Genomic DNA, 20,375 nt, shown 5'->3' with positions numbered 1-20,375 from the left:
CATACATGGTCCCCTGGAGAAGGAGAAAGAGGCAAGATCTCCTGAGCAAATTGGGAGCATGGGGGGAGGGGAGAGGGACCTGAGAGAGGGAGCTAGGAGAATGAGAAGGGGAGAAGAGGAGGGGTGAGGAGGACATGAGGGAGCAGGAAGTTTGAGTCGGGGAAGAATAGAGGAGAGCTAGATAAGAGATATCATAATAGAGAGAGCTTTTATAGGTTTAAAGAGAAATCAGGTGGATTTCTACAAGGAAGATCTACAAGAATGACACCAGCTAACAACCTAAGCAACAGAGGAGAGGCTACCTTAAATGCCCTCCCCTGATAATGAGATTGATGACTAACTTTGATATGCTATCCTAGAACCTTCATCCAGCAGCTGATGGAAGTAGAAGCAGACACCCACAGCTAAACACTGAACTGAACTCCTGGAATCCAGTTGCAGAGAGGGAGGAATGATGAGCAAAGGGGTCGAGACTAGGCTGCTGAAACGCACAGAAACAGCTGACCTGAACAAGGGGGAGCTCATGGTCCCCTGGGAAACCAGCATGGGACTGATCCAGAACCCATGAACGTGGATGTCAGTGAGGAGGCCTTGGAAATCTATGGGGCCTCTTGTAGTAGATTAGTGCTTATTCCTAGCATAGGAATGGACTTTGGGAGCCCATTTTACATAGAGGGATACTCCCTCAGCCTAGACACATGGGGGAGGGCCTAGGCCCTATCCCAAATGATATGACAGACTCTGAAGACCCCCGTGGAAGGTCTCACCCTCTCTAGGGAGCAGAAAGGGTATGGGATAGGTGGGGTGTTAGTGGGGGACAGGGGAAGAAGGGAGGGAGAGGGAACTGGGATTTACATGTAAAACAATCTTGTTTCTAATTTAAATAAAAAATTGGAAAAAAAAAGTTGCTATGGTTGTGATGTCTCTTCACAGCTATAAAAATCCTAACTAAGACAGTAGTCCTAAAACTCACTCTCTAGATCAGGCTTGCCTTGAACTTCAAGATCTGCCTGTCTCTGCCTCTACCCCCCAAATGCTGGGATTAAAGATGTATGCCACCATAGCCCTGCACTTTGTATTCTTCTTTTTTAATATTTTTAATTATGTGTATATGTGGGTATGGCAGAAGGGCAGGGCTATGTGTGCCTGCAGAGGCCAGATAATGATGCTGGATTTCCTGAAGCTGCAGATAGAGGATGAATTATATATAACAGAGTATGAATATACAGCTTTAGAAACATCAGAGAAAATAAATGTACCACTGTAAGCCACAGGTACTGGGAACCAAGCTTAGGTCCTCTTCAGGAACAGAAGGAATTGTTAACCGCTGGGCCCCTTTCCTAGCCCCTCATGGATTCTTTACAATTCAATATATTATATTATAAACTGCTGCAGTGTGCATAATAGACATAACCATTTAAAATTTTTATTTCATATATACCCTAATTTGAGCAGAATAATCTTAGTGGCTCAGGTGTGTCTCTTTTTGAAACCGATACTTGAGATGAACTTGAAATAATATTTAAGAGCCAGCTATGCAAAAATCTAGAAACAGATGTTTATAGTCAGAAGTAAGTACAAGCACAAAGATTGGGGCAGAAATAAACAGTGTTCGAGAGGCAGACTAGCCAACGTGTCTGGACTTTTGCTGACTTTCCAAAGACAATGGTTTGAAATGACATCAACCCATCAGGAAGGAGATGTATATGAAACTGCATACGACATAACAAAGACACTTAGAAGAATTTTAGTGAATTATGAAGATGCTGGAAAGTTTTAAGAGGAGGCTGTGGTAACTTTGTTTTGTCTCAAAAGATGACTTTGGGCTTGCATGAAGAGTGGACTGTTAAAGAAGCAGCAGAGAGATGGTGATGAGGCCTGTAGTAATCTAGGCAGGGTGTATGACACAGATGAGGGTAGCAACAGATGTAGAAAGAAAAGAATAAATCGGTGTACCTGAAGGGAGATATATACCAATTCTGAATCCTTAAGTGAACTCTGGACGTATATGTCTATTGCGTGCTGTCATGCATTAAGTTCTGAAGTCAAAACATTAACAAAGATGTAAATTGGTGGGAGAGATGGTTCAGCAGTTAAGAGCACTGGTTGTTCTTCCAGAGGACCCAGTTTGATTCCCAGCACCCACATGGCAGCTCACAACTGTCTGTACCTCCATTTCTAGGGAATCTGGCACCCTCACACAGACATACATGCAGGTAAACACAAATGCATATAAAATATAAATAATTAAAAATAAATACCATTAAGGACTAGAACCACTTTATGATAAAGAACAAGAAAAGCAAGATTAGTAGGGACATGATGGGAGACTTGGGAGCTCATAATTCAGCTTTAACGTCACCTGATTGCACTATACAACAGGTTTCAAAAGAAAATAGTCATTCAATATCATCCTGAAGGTTGTGCGTGCCAACCTCTGCATTTCTTTGTAAAAACTTTTCCTTAATGCTATCATCATTTTGATCGCCACAAAATGTCACATTCATTGTGGTTCCAGGCCATTCTTCTAACGAAATGGTTGACAGGTATGCAAACACCTTTTCTGCTAGAGATTCCCCAAGTAAAGGCTCTGGGGCATTCTTGTTTTCTAAAGAATCATCAGAAAACCAGTCATCAGCTGCTTCCACGCTTTGGCTGCAATAAGAACTAGAGACCGACGTTGACAAGCTCAGTGTCACACTGCTGGCATTTGCTACTGAGATCATCTCAGGGGACTCATGGACAGCAGGAGCCAGAGGGCAGAATTCACCTTTAGAGTTGATTGCTGTTAAAAAAAAAAAAAACTACAGTGAATAATACATATTGACAAGTCTTTTTTTTTTTTTTTGGTTTTTCAAGACAGGGTTTCTCTGTGGCTTTGGAGGCTGTCTTGGAACTACCTTTTGTAGACCAGGCTGGTCTCAAACTCACAGAGATCTGCCTGCCTCTGCCTCCCGAATGCTGGGAGTAAAGGTGTGCACCACCAATGCCCCGCTGTAAATAGATAATTTACTTACTTGTTTGTTTTGGTTTTTCAAGACAGGGTTTCACTGTGTAGCTCTGGCTATACTGGAACTAGCACTGTAGAACAGGCTGGCCTCAAACTCAGAGATCTGACTGCCTCTGCCTCTACTTCCCTGAGGGCTGGGGTTATAGGTATGTGCCAGCATGCCCAACAGACAAATCAAGTCTTAAGAGTATTTTTAGGATTATCATGGGTAAGATAATGCTAGAAGGGAAAACACCAAGTTAATATCATGTGTACAATAGTTAGCATATGACATTTAAATATTCTAATTCAGGAAAATATTCCAATTAGGTTGGAAACCTCAGTTCTACAACGTACCTTTAAAAAGTTTCTTGTAGCCAGGAGGTGGTGGCACACATTTTAATCCCAGCACTTGAGAGGCAGAGGCAGGTGGATCTTTGAGTCTGAGGCTAGCCTGGTCTACAGAGTGAGTTCCAGAACAGCCAGAGCTGTAACATAGCGAAACACTGTCATAAAAAGCCAAAAAAAACCCACCCACAAACAAACAAACAAAATCCCCCCAAAAACGAGTTTCTTGTACCACTATAGAAAACCCGAACGAATCAAAACTCGGAGTTGCGGAGCACAGTCCCAATGGATATGTCTCTAAAACACTCCAGGACCTAAGGCTCAGGGAACACTGTGGGGAAGGGAGTGGAAAGAGTTCAAACACCAGAGGATCAGGAAGTTTGCTGTGAGATTGTGTCTGAAGTTACATCCATAAAGCCTCACCAACATGACTGCCCAGCCATGAGCTGAACATGGATGACATCACTGGACATGCCCAAGTGGACAGAGGAAAGTCCCACAAGGCCTCAACCCTACACAAAGAACTATAGGAAATCCAGGGAAGCTGGGAGCAGTAGACGTGGTCTTCTCAAAGCCACCAACTGGTTGTCCATTATCAGATGGTCAGCCTTGGAAACATACATACAAGTAATGTCATAGGGCCTGAACAGGTTGTATTTAGAAATATATTATGTATATACATGTAAGTATATGCATATAATAATGATTAATGAAAAAGAGGTCATGGATTTGAAGGAAATTGGAGAGAGGAAAGGGAAGGGAGAAATGTAATTATACTAATTTTTAAAAAGGTGTCTTGGGCCTGGAGAAATTGCTCAGTGGTTAAGAGCACACACATTGTTCTTGTTGAGGACCTAAGTTTTTTTTTTTTTTTTTTTTTTTTTTTCCAGCACTCATGTGGCTTACATTCCCCTCCAGCTCCAGGGGAATCTGGACTTCTTGATCAACTGAACTCACACCACCCTTCCTATTAAAACTTTTTGAGACAGGGTCTCTCTATATATAGTTTTGGGCCATTAACTATGTTGACCATGCTGACCTCTAACTCAGAGACATCATCTTGTCTCTTCCTCCTAAGGTGTTAGGATTAAAGGCATGCACCACCATGCCTGGCTTTTATTTTTTTTATTCAGTACTTGTGAATTTCACATCATACATTCCGATCCCACTTATCTCCTTGTGTCCTTGCGCCTGCCCTTTGCCCTTGCAACTTCCCCCTAACACAAAAGCAATTTAGGCGGGCGTTGGTGGCGCACGCCTTTAATCCCAGCATTCAGGAGGCAGAGGCAGGCGGATCTCTGTGAGTTCGAGACCAGCCTGGTCTACAAGAGCTAGTTCCAGGACAGCCTCCAAAGCCACAGAGAAACCCTGTCTCGAAAAACCAAAAAAAAAAAAAAAAAAAAAAAAAAAAAGCAATTTAAAAGAAAAACCTAAACAAAACAAAACAAAGAAACCAAACAAAAATAAAAACAAAGAAAGAAGATGAATCATGGAAGCTGTAGTGTGAGTTTACCCTTGGTCCATTCATCTTTACTTGTAAGTATTCACTCCAATGAATCGTTGGTCTGGCTTGAGGCCTCTGGTTTCTGCTATACCACCTAAATGGGCTCTCACTGGGACTCCTCTTTGATATCTTGTTGCTGTCCTGTGTCATGGAGATCCTGCTGTTTTGGATCTGTAAGTTTGTCCCTTCACATGCTCTAACAGTTCATAGATTTGGTGGATGTTCTGGGCCTGGGTGTTAGCTGGGTTGGTCAGCTCAATAGCTTTCCCTCATCACTACGCCAGCACTGCCTTGGGTAGCTCACCCAATGCATCTTACAGTAAGGAGCAGGGCCAGTTCTGCTCTTGAGCCTTCAGATCTAGGTTTTCCCACACTTTTATCTCCAGGGAGAGCTGGGCCCTCTCTTCTGACTGCTGTAGGGGGAATGGGGTTTGGGTCAGCTCTTCTGCTATCATGCCCTCAGGGTTGGCTCACCTGCAACAATAGGGTCAGCTTTAGTGTGCTGCTTGCTGTCCTGTGTGCTTCAGCTCTCTCGTGAGTGCCGTAGTGATAGGGGAATGTCCTTCTGTATATATGTTTCTCTTATTGGTTGATGAATAAATTGCTGACTGGCCAATAGCCAGGCAGAAAGATAGGTGGGGCTACCAGACCAGGAGAAGGCTGGGAAGAGGGAAGAGAGACCCCGAAGAGATGCCATGCTGCCTATGGAGTAACATGCTGGATTATGGGTAAGCCACAGCTTTGTGGCAATACATAGATTAATAGAAATGGGTTAATAATTAAGACAGAGCTAGCCAATAAGAAGCCCTAGCCATGGGCCAACAGTTTATAAATTAATATAAGTCTTTGTGTGTTTAGTTAGGTCTTATCTGCTGAGGGACCAGGCTGGAAAGAAACTCAAGCTACACCACAGGAAAGAAGGGGCAGAGGAAGGACGACAGCAGGGTCAGCTCTGTTGCTCTCACACTCTCAGGGCTGGCTCACCTGCATCCCCTAGCTCTCGTGTGCTACTCAGGTGAGGTGCACACCTATAGTGAGGGTTGGGAGGAGCTCTCCCCTGCTGCAATGTATGGGAGGGGCAGGACCAGCTATCTGAGGGCCAGTGAAGGGCAGGACAGGCTCAGCACAGCATGGTTCCAATGACCTCATGCTAATACCTGTCATGAGCATCACTACAGACCCCAGCTACAGCAGGACCATATACCCAGACATGGCCCCAGGCAGCAGTTAGAGCCCAGATGCTACCATCGCCTGGTGTCAGCACTGCCCCAGAAAGCAGTATGGTCCCCAGGCATCAACATGGACCCAGGTGGTTGGCCAACCCCAAGCTTCTGTGTCAACTGGAGCCATGGACACCAAAACCACGGACCCATACATGGCCCTAGGCAGCAGCCAGTGCCTGAATGTCTCCATGGCTCCAGGCAGCAGCACCAACAAAAAATTTTTTTGAAGCTAAAAAAAGTTTCTCAATGATTTGTAGTTGAATATTACATTATTTTAAAAAATTCAATGAGCAGAATCATAAAAAAATCATTTGGTCCAACAGTGAGTGGTAAGAGCTCATGATGGGGTGGTCTTCTGCCAATAATTGTAGGAGGCATTTCTTTCTTTTTTCTTTTTTTAACTTCATTTCTTTAATTATCTATTTTGAGACAGAATCTCTCTGGAACTCACTATGTAGACCAGCCTGGCCTTGAACTCATAGAGATCTTCCTGCCTCTGCCTCCTGAATCCTGTGGTAAAAGGAGTATATTACCACAGCCAGCTTTAGAATTAAAAAAAAAAAAAGGATTTATTTTGTTTTATGTGTGCAAGTGCCTGGTGTCCTTGGAGGTCAGAAGAGGGCAGTGGATCTCCTGGGGCTGGAGTTACGGAAGGTTGTGAGCTGCCATATGGTTGCTGGGAATCAAACTCAGGTCCTGTGGAAGAGCAGCCGGAGCTCTTAACCTTTGAGCCATCTCTCCAGCCCCAGTAGGCTTTTCTATAGAGCTATATGGTCTACAAAGCTTTTGATCATGCTTCCAGATCTCATTTGCTGTCTCAATAATTCTTCAGAGTAATTATGGTTGGTGCCACTTCACAAACAAGCAAATGGTAGCACAAAGAAACCACCCACCATCAATTAGACACACAGTGGATTCAACCTAGATATTAAGTCTCTTGCTTTTCATATTACTTAGACTATGCAGTGGATTCTTTAAAATGTTGTTTGCTGCCTGGTGTGTTGGTGCATGCTGCAATTCCTGCCCTTGGAAGGCCAAGGAAAAATAGCATTTGAGGCCATCACTCCAGGTTAAGCAGTGAGATTCTGTCCCAAAACAAAACAAACAAACAAACTCCAAAATAAAAAACAACGTAAAAAAACCCCACCAGAACCCAAAGTTAAGTTTTAGAAAATATCACAAAATTCGTACAATACATTTTATACTACTTTACATGTTAGCTGTTATATTTTACACATTAAATTCAAAATTGTTTAAAATATTGTATTTTATATCCATTTCTAGAATTATGTAGGACAAGTTGTGAGTTATAAAGATGTGGCATAAATATCTAAATGACTACAAAATACTCAAGGTTTTTGCCTTTGTCCCATACCCTGACTCGGCATTACTTTGTGGTCACCATTACGATGTCTTTGAATTTAAATAAGAAAAAATAATTTCACATTTTAAGACAGGATACTACTTTTTCTTTAAAAAGATATGCCAATTCACATACTAGTAAATTGCTATTTATTTTAAATTTTCATGGAATATAAAATGAATAGCATTTAGGATAGTCTCTTTGTTCTTTAAGTCTTAGGAAAAATATTTGCTATATAAACTCTTCTAACAATTGAAAGAAAACAAGTACCTTTTATTTGTGGTGCTTCCCTTTCTCTTTGCTCCACCTACATAAAAGAATCGTTTGCATCTTTTAAAAAAGGAAATTTGTATAGCTTCTATAATATATTTATATTAACAAGAAATGTAATATTAAAATTTTTGGATAAAAAATATTTTTCTACAATATGTTTATTTATTTATTTTTGGAAACTATATTAACAGAAGAGGAAAACCAGTTATTTGAAAATCTGAGGCTGGAGAGGTGGCTTGGTGGCTAACAGCACATACTGCTCAGTACTCCTTTTCCACTCCTGTGACATCTGATCCACCCTGAGACTGAGCATCCACTCAGGAGGGTAAAGCTCCTGGGAGCTCCACCTCCTAAGGCTTCTGCCAGCTCAGTGCTGCCCCCAGTTGCCAGTCTTCCAGCCCAGGTGCCTTTGGGAGACGAGCCACATCTAAATGTTGGCAGCAACTGAACTGCATCTCAATAAAGCTGTTATGTGCAAAACAAAAGTGTTCTGAAAAGAAAACTTTCAAAGAGAAAGTAGATATAATCCTTGAGATCTATTGTTAAGTTGAATTTTGGAATGTTTTATCAACAGTATGACCAGAAATTACACCTAGCTAATATTGAAGACTTTTTATCAAATTCTGTTACTAGGGTGAAAAACTCACCAAGTGAGATTTAAAAATAGAAAACAGACCAGGTGTGGCTCACACCTTTGATCACCTGGAGGAAGAGGTGGGTGGGTATATATGAACCCCAAAGCTCAAGGCCAGCCTGGTCTATATAGTGAATTCCCAGACAACCAGGACCATATTATAGAAAGACACCGTCTCAAAAAACAAAACAAAACAAAACAATGAAAATGGAAAAGCACATAACCAACAAAGGACTTGCATCCACAATATGAAAAGAGTTCTTAATTTGTTAAAAAATAATCCAATTAGACAATATATAAGATACTTAGAGATATTTCACTAAGAGTATAGACGGTAAATAAAAGATATGTAAAACCACTTACTGGGAAATAAAAATTGGAACATAATATATTGTTTTATACAGAGAAGGGCATGGATCTTGCCTTGGTGGGGACAACTTCTGATTGACTGGGGTTGTGGCTGCCGAAGGGCTGTGTGTGTGTGTGTGTGTGTGTGTGTGTGTGTGTGTGTGTGTGTGTACGCACATTCACGGACTCGTGCTTGTTTACATGCAACTGTACCCTTGACAAGGTCAGAGGACACGTTTTGGGACTTGACCTTTCACTGTGTGTATCCTAGGATAGAACTGAGGTCATCAGTCTAGGTTGCAAGCACTTTACCCAGTGTGCCATCTTACTGATCCAAATTTCTTAGAGTAAGATAATGAAGTGGCTGGGGTGGAGGAGTGGTAGAACGCTTACCTAGCACTCGCAAGGTCCTAGCACTGCAGGTCAGTACTGAACAGTGCAGTGCAGTGCACTGCCACCCCCCCCCCCCACGACTGAGTTGATCACCATATATTACTCATCTTTTCATTACATCTTTCTCTGTAGCATGGAAGAACTGTACCTTGTCGATACTCTGTCATCTAAGTTTACCTAATATTTTGAACTCTTTGCTATGGTTTCAACAATATTCATAGCATCTAAATCAGGAGTAAATCCCATCTCAAGAAACCACTTTCGAAAGATTCTGGGCTAGATGGAGGACTAGAAGCTGCCTCAGTGTGACCACGTGAAGAAGAATTGTGATGTGTAAACACAGAGTGTATGCTGGAGAAAGGAGATGAGGGAAGAGCTTCAGAAATCCACAAGTGGGCATCTAGCGCAGCTGTGAAGAGCAGAGACGTAGCCCAACACAGCTCAGCCTCCAGGCTCCAAGGAGAGGGAGGGGAAGCAGATGCTTCTTCCACAAAGTCGTTCAGAGGGTCCTGGTGAAAAGCCCCTGGCATTCCTACTCACAGGCCATGTCCACACGTCCACAGCTCTCACAAACCTCAAAACCAGGGACTTGTGGGATGTGTCAGCCATGGAAGGAGTTTCTCTGGCTCAGAGACTGAGGCTAGGTGTCATGTCTAGAGCGAACATAATGTTTAAAACTGAACTACCCTGGGGTCCTAAGAACAGAGACTGTGTCAACCAGCCTGAATGCAACCTGTCACAGCCCTAGCCTGGGAGACGGCACCTGCCAGGAGACAACTATAGAGTGTGGGAGGGACATAAACTGAGAGGCCCCGAAGTGCAGGCATCAGGTAGCTCCACCATCAATCCCTGGGAGCAGATGTCATCAATGTAACTTTGAAGTCAGCAAGTGAATCAATGTCCGCAGCCACCTATCTGCTATGAGGTTAACTATCATACAGTCTGCACACTTTGAAACTCCAGCTGCCGTTTTTCTAAAAGACCCAGGTTCTCAAGTCAAGTGACTCAGAAAAACCGCCTGTAACTCTGGTTCCAGGGGATTTGAACTCTCTGGCTAAGACCACAAACACAACAGAGAGACAATTAAAACTAAAGGTTTATTTTAATTTAAAATTGTGTGTATATGTGCCTCTTCGTATGTGTGCAGAACTCACAGAGGCCAGAAGAGGGCATTGGATCCCTGGTCTTCGGCAACTGCATCATGGGTCATCTGAGTCATCTCTCCAGCCCTGCTAAAGGGATTTTGAGAAGACGAAGATGGGTTTGCCTGTATGGAGCTCAGTGCTGTGGATGCTTCCCCTACCTCTGATGAAAGGGACAGAAAGAAACTACTCAGCCGGAACAGTCACCAGTCTAGAGGGTATGAGCTGGCAAATCTTGGGGTGGTTCTCACAGACTGAAAAAGCTAAGGGTGACCAGCAAGGCCTGGTGGTACACAAAGAAGGAACACTACTGACACACAGTTGACATCAGACATTTGTACAGGCTTCTCAGCACCGGCAGAAATCAAGGTATGTAGTGAGACATTTACCCCACCCTCACCTGTAAAGCTGACCATGCCCGTTTGGGCGTGGTCACAGGTGCGGATGTGATGGGGAGTGAGTTTAGGTCTCCCATCAGTCGGGACAAGTGGCTCTCACATCTGGTCAGGTCACAGGGAGCACAGCCTGTGTGATCCTTAGAGCGGCAACCTGCGGCGGCCACCTGCTTCTTGTGTAAGTTACTTCTCCCCGAAATAAATCATATTTAACCTATATTTAAGCCTAGTCCCGTAAATCATTATCCATGCCTCCGCAAAGGTAAATGGAGATTAGAGCCCACAGTTTAACTGGCCCCAGCCCTAGGCACATATTCAACACCATATGACCTGTGATGACAGTGAGAAGTTACTCTGCATCTCATAATGGTGAATGCTAAAAAACGCCAACAGCAGCCAGTGCTGACGTGGATGCAGGGTTAAACAACGGTCTCCTTCCTGGTCAGTGGGAACATAAATAGACAGAGTTTCTCATAAAACCACACACAATATGATTAACAACAATTCTCTTTGATATCTTCAAGTGAGTTGGAAAGTCATGTCCATACAAAAGCCTCCACAAAAAATTTTTTTAGCAACTTTGTTCATAATTGCACAAACTTAGAAGCAACCAGGATGTCCTTCTGTGTGTGAAAGGACAAACTGAGGTTAATAATTCATTTTTCTTCTATCTTGACTGTAGTCTATCTAGGTCTGGGCTCATTTCTTTTTTGCTTGTGTAGGCTCTGTGGTAAAATAGTGTTGCGGGATGGTTACTAGACACATGGTTGCTGAGTTCAACCAAGGTGAAGGATATGTAATGAAGGCCTGCCATCCAGTGTATCTCCGAATGCTGAAGGACCATCAGTTCATTTATTTAACTCAGCTATGTCATAGTTTTAGATTTCTACTAGACTATGTTCTATTTTGTCTATGAATCTGTTTTGACACACAATTTTGTTAATCATAGTCTGATATTCTCATCAAGTGTCACACAAGCACCTTGAAAGTAGGGGCAATATTTTAACCTTCACAACAGGGCAGGGGCAAGATCTTCAAATACAATATGGATTAATAGTTACTTACCAAATTGGATTAAATTACACTTAACAGGTTTGGTCAGGCTATCTGGTTATCTGAGCATTTCTTATCTCCAAATTTCTTTTTTTTTTCTGGTAGTCCCAAGAATTTATTTTAAAAGATTTATTTATTATGTATACAGTGTTCTGCCGGTATGTCAGCCTGCAAGCCAGAAGAGGGCACCAGATCTCATTACAGATGTTTGTGAGCCACCATGTGGATGCTGGGAATTGAACTCAGGACCTCTGGAAGAGCAGCCAGTGTTCTTAACCTCTGAGCCACCTCTCCAGCCCTAGTCCCAAGAATTTTGCATGCATCCCTTCCAACATGCCATTATCCTCATCCTTCTTCCAAGCCTACTATGGAGAGTGTAGGGTTTTGTTTGTTTGTTTGCTGAAGGGTTTATAAAAGCGACTGGAGACAGAGTAAATATTCATTTAATTTTTCTGTTCTTTTATAAGCTTTATCACCCTCCAAAATATAAAAGAAAACTTTAGTTTTCCTATTGTATGAACTTTTGGTTCTTACACTAAAATATAACCGTGAATATATTAGCCTTCCAATGGGAAGACAACATGCTAGTAACATGGTCTAGGGATCTCCAAGGAGACTGCTTTAAAACATGACACTCTACCTTTGGTTGAGATCGGCCAGCATGAAAGTTTCGGGAAATGAAAACACACTGAGAATGAGATTTAATCTTCGATTTGGGTGGTCCTTGCATCACCTTTTCATCAGTTGATTTAACTTTGGGACTTTGAAATATTTCTCTGGAAAACATTGTAGAGAAATTATTATTAGACAGGTATCAAATTATATTATTACATATGCCAATTAAAAGAATTGTCTCTAACCTTTATTCATAGGAGTTTAAAATCAGCATGTTGAAGACCTTTAAAAGTAGCAATCAGTTTATATACTCCTTAAACATAGATCTGATTTCATTATGTCTACTTTTCAGAAAATATAAAGTAGCTAATTATAGAAAGCTAGTATTTTATTTTTTCCGAGACGGGGCTTCTCTGTGTAGCTTTGGAGCCTGTCCTGGCACTCACTCTGTAGACCAGGCTGGCCTCGAACTCACAGAGATCCACCTGCCTCTGCCTCCCAAGTGCTGGGATTAAAGGCATGCGCCACCAATGCCCAGCTCTTTTTTTTTTTTTTTTTTTTTTTTTTTTTTTTTTTTTTTTTTTTTTTTTTTTTTTGGTTTTCAAGACAGGGTTTCTCTGTGTAGCCCTGGCTGTCCTGGAATTGAAGACCAGGTCTGCCTCAAACTCAGAGATTTACCTTCGTCTGCCTCCCCAGTGCTGGGATTAGCCATCTGGTTTAGTTAGTCTTTCCATAAATCTGTTTTTAGTGAAATAAAATGAAATCATTGGTCCCTTTTGGCAGAGAGGACAGAATCTGGATTGAAAATAATGGCATGCTGGGAGAGCACCTGTGAGCTTTTCTCATCCACACAGTCACAAGCAGGAGGGGGAGGCTTAAAAGCAACCGAGTGCTGCTAAGCGAAACCTCAGCTGATCAGAAAGAAGTCCACTTGATAAAGTCAAATATTTGTTAAGGCTATTCTTGGTTGACTACAACTTGACTACCTCTAGAATTAATGAAAACCCAAGCAGCTGGGTAGACCAGCTGGGTACACCTGTGAGAGGTTTGTCTTGATTGACTCTTTAGAAGTAAGAAATTCCATCCTAAATCCAGATCTTTTGAGTTAGGAAGATCCACCATAAATCAGGGCCACACCTTCTGTAAAAGGGCCTGGAAGAAGAAAGTGCTTGCCTGCTTGTCCTCACTATCACTTGTGAGCTCATTCTTTTGCTGGTGTTAGGACCTACTTCTTTGGGATTCTGATGCATACTTAAAAGCAGCTAGGCATCCAGCCTTGTAGACTGAACAGCTACTAGATTCTTCAATTTTCCTTTGGGAGACAGCCATTGTTGGAATAGTCAGACTATAACCTGTGAGTCACTCTAATAAATCCCGTGTGTGTGTGTGTGTGTGTGTGTGTGTGTGTGTGTGTGTGTGTGTGAGAGAGAGAGAGAGAGAGAGAGAGAGGAGAGAGAGAGAGTATTCATTCTATCAGTTCTGTTTCTCTTGAGAACCCTGACTAATAACAATGTTTTAAAAAATGATGCCAGACAGTGGAATATTGTTCAGTGATACAAAGAAAGGAGCTGCCAAGTCACAAAAAAGACATAGAGGAAAACTGCTGGATATAGTGACTCACACCTGTAATCCAGAGCCTGGGAGGCAGAGGCAGGGGGATTGTTATGAGGTTAAGGTCAACCTCTGCCACCTAGTGAGTTTTAGGTTAGTTAGGCTACATAGTTAAGCACTGTATGAGAAAAAGTCTAAGAAGGCAACATTCTTTATGCTTTGACATCCGATTTCAAGTCTATGACCTCACTCTGGAAAAGGCTGAACTACTGAGATCTAGGAATATCAGTGGTTGCCTGATGTTAGGGAGAAGAAAGGAAGGATAGAAGAAGCACGGAGGAATTTTAGGGTGATGAGAATACTCTGGCTTGTATGCACAAGTCATTATATATTTGTGAAAACTTTGGAATGTACATGAAGAGTGAACTTTAATGTCAAATGGATGCTAACATGTTGACATGTTCTTCAGTTTTAACTCTCCCCAAATAATAATAATGGTGGCCAACTATTTTTCCAGAGGTACTAGAAAATTTCCAAGTTAATTCAAGAGAGTATATTAGATTCTTCCATAAGATATGAACAATGAAGATCCAATCACTCCCTGAATTCAGTTCACTAAACAAATATTTAACCTTATGTCAGAAATGTTGGGTGTTGGGGGCAGGGCCGGTAACCATCACCTTTATGGCCTCTCATATAGCAAGTACTAATAAGGAAGGCAGATATTACAAGAAGTTGAAAAATTATGGATTTGGAACGTTCCACTGAGGAAAATTACCAGGTACTGTGTGTGGGTTTGTACTAGGGGAATCAACCTGAGGAAAGGGTGATTGAACTAGACTGCTAAAGAAATAGGATTAGTAATTAGTAATATTCAGTAGGAAGAGGGAAATGTGGAAGAGATGTTTTTCAAGAGAGATGGAATATCAAACACAAAGATATAAAGGCTGGATTTCCTCCATGTAGGAGAAACACAAAAAGCAAAACAGGAAATAGGGCATGGAATGGAGGAACGTTCAGGGACAGATCATGCGGGGCCTTAAACATGTCAGTTGGGTTTCTCTTAAAATCAATGGGAAGTCCTTTGAAAAATAGTGGGCATGGGGAATAAGAATAGATTTGCAAGTGGAAAATGTATGGCTGGGGTATGGAGCGGAGATTAAATGAGCTTGCCATTGAAGACAGGGATCCACTATAAACCCCAGCCAAATTGCTCATGTGAAGGACAATGAAGACTCGAGGAGTGTAGCCGTGGTTAATGGAATGAGATGGATGTGAGTGATTTGCAAGGGGAAAAAAATCTAATTTGGTGATAATTCAAGTGTGTTAGGGCGGGAAACAAGAGGTACCTGTCAAGTGTGTCTTCTACTTTGACAAGAAAAGCATGCTTCCTTTGACTTTTGTTATGACTTGCATATAAAATGTTGTCCACAAACTCATGCTTTGAAAGCCCTGCTTGGGGGAGGCTGTGGGAGGATTAGGAGGTGGACCTTGATAGCTTTCTACTTTCTGGTCCACGGTGCTGTGAAGGGCCTCCGCCATACACTCCTGCATCTGTGAATGTGTCCATGCCTTTCCCACTGTGAAACCATGAGCCAACAGAAGTCTTTCCTCCCTTAAGTTATTGTGTCAAGCATTTTGGTCACTGTGATACAAAAACACCTAATAAAATTCTATGCTCCTCCAGCTACTCTACTGTCCCTTTATTAGTTTTCTAAACACACACACACACACACACACACACACACACACACACACACACACACACACACGCCCCTTTAGAAAGAGACATGTATACTTTTCTCAATTTTCTCACATCTTGTCGTCTCCAAGAATCAACCTCTTAACCTATCATTGCACCAACATTTCATCAAGGTTACCATGGCATTCCCATTTAGGACTTTAGGCTTTTAAACTCACACCAAAGATGCAGCTCCTAGTTTATCATCTCCCCCACAAATTGATCCCCTTCATGATAATTTTCCCATCGCAGAAAATGGAATGACCACTCAGCTGCCCAGGCCCAGGTGCCAGTCTTCACCCTGCCACTTCTCTCTTCTTTCCCTACGTCATTCTATCAAGTCCCACCTCTACCCGTGAAAGACGTTTCAGGTCCAATCCCTTCTTCTTGTCTCTTCTGGTCACATTAGTTCAAAACATCCTCACCTCTCTCTCAGATGAAAGCTAGGCTGCTCACTTGCCTGCCTACTTTCTTGTTGCTCCATTAAACCAGACTTTACAGAGGAATGTCTTTTGAAAATGTAAGCCAGACCTGTCATATCTTGTTATTGGGAGTGCACATTCACTTTTATTAGCAGTTTCTTAAAAAGCAATCATGTGCTGAGCGTTGTTGGCACACACCTTTAATCCCAGTACTTGGGAAGCAGAGGCAGATGGATTTCTCTGAGTTCGAGGTCAGCCTGGTCTACATGTGCTATTATGTGCTAGGCCATCTTGTTGACCCTAGGAAAATTTTGCACAAGGCATATTTAATAAGTCATTCTTTTAACTCAAGTCTCAGATTAAACACAAACTCCTTGTACAGGCCTTTTTGGTACCCTTTTTATATTTGCTCATTTATCTGTCTCCTGTCAAGTCTAGGAAATGAGAACTTTTTCTGCTTTGTTCACAGTTGTATCCTCAATTCCAATAACAATGGAAGATAGCAAAATATTTTCCTTTATTGCTGATGTTTTATTGTGCAGTCATTGAATATTTGTTGAAACAATGAACAAATGAATACTTTCTGATTTGTACATGGTGGAGAGACAGCTGGAGGTAAGATCACTGGGAGAAAATGTGGGAAGATGATCTTACAATTTATATGTTAAAAATACCAGAAAACAAATCCTGAGCTGGTTAAATAAGTATAAACAAAATTTGAGAGTTGAAAAAGAAGAAGGCATCAATTAAGCTTTTGTGTGTTTCTGAAGGGAGAGTATTTTCAGACCTATCAGGCCATTCTATCTGTTCTCCCAGCTTTTAAAGAAAGGAGGGCATGCCCTTCAGGCATGTTCTAACCTCCAAACTGGAAGGTTTCCCCCATAGATTCTAGCTTTAGATTAGAATCATACCCATGTCTTCCAGTAAGTAAAATAGTACTTGTTTTTCTTCAAAATTTCAGTGCACAAAGATCTCTGTTGCATGGTCCTAGTCCTTCTTCCAGGGTATCTAAAGCACATAAAGCCTTGTCCCACTACAGGGTCTCCAGCCAATTCCATCACAGTTATTTAAATTTAATAGCTGTGAAAAAAGTCCTGCATTGAATTTTTAGCAACAACAACAGGCAACAAAAACTTAGACTTTCCAATAAACCTTACCTTCTTTTGCAAATCAGGAACCACAAAGCAGACGCCAAAGCAAAGAAACCGATTCCCAGACTAACGGCACCAGCAGCCAGAAAATAGGTTAAGTGGTTAATAAAACCTACACAAACAAATGGTAAAAGATCATGTCATGCACAACTCAGTTCACTAGACAAATAAATGAGGTGATATTTACAATGATATATGTGATATTAAGACTGACCAAGAAACCAGGGAGCCTGAATTCTAGTCCTACACAGTCCAAACAAATGGGAGGACCCAGAGCTAGAGAACAACATATAAATAGAATTGGAAAGCCTGCAGGGATTTCACTTCAGAGGTGGCAAAATTGAAGCCTATGTAACACAAGTAACTGAACCAAACTGTACAGCAATTCACACCAATGTTCTGATTTTTTCTATTTTCTTTGCTAGCAAACATCTCCCAGTACCCCCATGTGGCAGCTCACAACTGTCTGTAACTCCAGCTCCAAAGGATCCCATGCATGTGACCTCCACAAATACCTGTGCTCATCTGTACATATTCACATACAGAAACACAATCTAGATAGGAAAATTAAATTAACCCTTTAAAAAATATTATTTCTTTTAGGGCTGTGCATGGTGGTACACTCTTTTAATCCCAGAACTCAGGAAGCAGAAGCAGGGAAATCTCTGTAAATTTGAGGCCAGTCTGTTTTTCATAGTGAGTTCTAGGGCAGCCAGGGTTATGTGGAGAGACCCTATCTCAATAAAATAAAATAAAATTTAAAAATTTAATGTTGGGCTGGAGAGATGGCTCAGAGGTCCTGGCTGCTCTTCCAGAGGTCCTGAGTTCAATTCCCAGAAACCACATGGTGGCTCACAACCATCTGGTGCCCTCTTCTGGCATGCAGGGATACAGGCAGACAGAATACCATATAAATAAATAAATAAATAAATAAATAAATAAATAAATATTAAAAATTTAATGTTTACATGTATGCATTTATTTAGTGTTTTGGGTGGTGGCTTTTCAAAAATAAATTAAAATGATTAAAATTAAAAAAGCATAAGGAAATAGTTTAAATGTGATGAAAATAAGATAACACCAGAAACTTAAAAAAGAGAGAAAATGGCTAAGTGGCCAATAATCATGTAAAAACTAATTATAAATGTACTATACATTAAACCACAATTAAAATGCTATGTAGACGACACCCAATGAATGTATAATGTGGGAAATGAAAAAGACAAAATATAAATTGTTGAAAAGGGAGCAGGAATCTGAAATCTCATTAACAGCTGGAGGGAATATGATTGGGGAAAAGCTCTGGGAAATTGGCTCCAGTAATAAGCTGAATAGAGGCATACTCTATAACCCAGCAATTTGACCAATGGACACATACATAAGTCCACACATGTGTGAACTGGAGGCTAAGAGAAAGTAATTCAGTTCTAAGCTGATTTTGCTAGAAAGACAATAAACCATGAGCTTTTACTCAAAATAAGAAGGGGGGAGAAAGTAACAGAAAACCCAAGGGAACACAATTCATTACTCTGAATCAGCAGTTACAAATTTCCCCCAAAGAAACTGGTGGGCCCCAAAAGGTTACAATTCTACTGTATACCCATGATGCTAGCATTTCTTATCTTATACAAGTTCTTCCAGAGAACAGAAAGACATTGCTGGCTGTTCCTCCAAACACATTTTCTTCTTTGTGGGCAAAATGCTAGACTGTCTCAGCTTCCCATACTATTAGGTGAAGTAATGTGACAGAGTTCTGACCAATGGAATCTGAGGGCAATGATGTCATAAAAACCTCTACAGCTCTTTCTTCCTGACTGTGGGGGACAGAGGTGATCCCCAAGGGAACTGTGGAAGGCACAGGTTGATAGCCCCTTCATCAGTCTACTGGATCTGATCAACATCATAGAAAATCAGCCTCACAAGATCTCATTCTCTTTACAGAGGTGTGTTCTGTATTCTCCAATATAGAATATAGAGAAACAGATGAAAACCAGTAAAACTTGGAAATGACACATTCTGAAACAACCTATAGGCAACAAAAAAACTTAAGGAGACACATAAAATATTTTTAATGAGTATAGTGAAAATATGATATCAAGCTGGGTGGTAGTGGCACATGCCTTTAACCCCAGCACTCAGGAGGCAGGGACAAGTGGCTCTCTGTGAATCTGAGGCCAGCCTGGTATTCCAGAACAGCCAAGGATGATACACAGAGAAACCTGGCCTCCAGAAACAAAACAAACAAACAACAAAGTATCAGTCCATTAGTATATTTCATAGAAAAAAAAGATGAAAGTTTTTTTTCAGTGAATTATAGAACTAGAGTCCATTGTCTAATGGCTCATGTGAGAGAAACTCGAAAAATAAACCAGTATTTCTCCTGTGACTTCTGCTTTGCCTGTTTTTGTTTTGTTTGTTTTTTCTTCCTTTTTCTATTCAAGATAAGAGTTTCTCTGTGTAGAACAGGCTGGCCTTGAATTCAGAGATCTACCTGCTTCTGCCTCCAGAATGCTGGGATTAAAGTTGTGTGCCACCACTACCTGGCTTTCTTATCTGTTTTTTGAGTGAATGAACTCAAATGAATCTCATAGCCACTCAGTGAGCTCCTGCTATTCTCTGAATATTCTAAACTTTCTCTTTTTTTGATAAAGTTCCAACGCCATCTATTTACTATTTCTAACTTTAGAACTTTTACATGCTTTCAAATTGTGTATCTTTCACATCTGAAAATGCTACCAGCCTTTTCGTTTATTTTCTTTTTTAAGATAGTGTCTCACTGTGAAACTCTAGTTGGCCTGGAACTTACTATGTAGACCAGGCTGGATTTGAAATCATAGAGATCCACTCTGGACTCCAGAGTGCTGGGACCAACAGTATTTGCCATCCTGCTTGGTTAGAAATATTTTTAAATGATTTTTTAAAATCATGTGAATATGTGTTGGGCTAGAATTCATATATGTGTACCATGTGTGTGCAGGTACCTACTGTTATTCTTTTTGCTTAAATTAGAAATTCGAGAGAGATGGACATGGACTACAGAGAGCACATTAGCCAGTTGATTATAGGGTGGAAGAGCGAGAGGGGGAGAGAGCGAAATGGAAGAATACAGCAGGGGAGAGAGAGGAGAGGAGAGAGAGAGAGAGAGAGAGAGAGAGAGAGAGAGAGAGAGAGAGAGAGAGAGGAGAGAGGGAGGAGAGAAAAGAGAGAGGAGAGAGGGAGGAGAGAGAAGA

At 41.3% G+C, this 20,375-nt stretch overlaps 1 protein-coding gene across 1 annotated transcript; it reads right to left on the bottom strand.

Moving 5' to 3' along the window:
- Nucleotides 1–2,399: 2,399 nt before the first annotated feature.
- Nucleotides 2,400–17,670, bottom strand: CUNH1orf185 (chromosome unknown C1orf185 homolog). Its single transcript, XM_027402280.2, has 5 exons — nt 17,661–17,670; nt 17,152–17,257; nt 12,306–12,441; nt 7,698–7,734; nt 2,400–2,785 (listed from the first exon to the last, which is right to left on the bottom strand). Exons 1-5 carry the CDS (start codon nt 17,668–17,670, stop codon nt 2,400–2,402), a joined length of 675 nt encoding a protein of 224 aa, XP_027258081.1.
- Between the last annotated feature and the right edge of the window lie 2,705 nt (nt 17,671–20,375).

The sequence above is a fragment of the Cricetulus griseus genome, chromosome 2 (genome assembly GCF_003668045.3).
Source record: "Cricetulus griseus strain 17A/GY chromosome 2, alternate assembly CriGri-PICRH-1.0, whole genome shotgun sequence".
Lineage (NCBI taxonomy): Eukaryota > Metazoa > Chordata > Mammalia > Rodentia > Cricetidae > Cricetulus > Cricetulus griseus.
This window is presented reverse-complemented; position numbering and strand designations above follow the sequence as displayed.

Excerpts from the sequence above, each read along its gene's own strand:
- CUNH1orf185 (XM_027402280.2), bottom strand. Across the intron at positions 12,442-17,151 it reads TTCCTGATTTGCAAAAGAAG|AGAAATATTTCAAAGTCCCA; the intron begins GTAAGGTTTATT and ends AATGTTTTCCAG. Across the intron at positions 2,786-7,697 it reads GGAAGCACCACAAATAAAAG|CAATCAACTCTAAAGGTGAA; the intron begins GTACTTGTTTTC and ends TTTTTTTAACAG.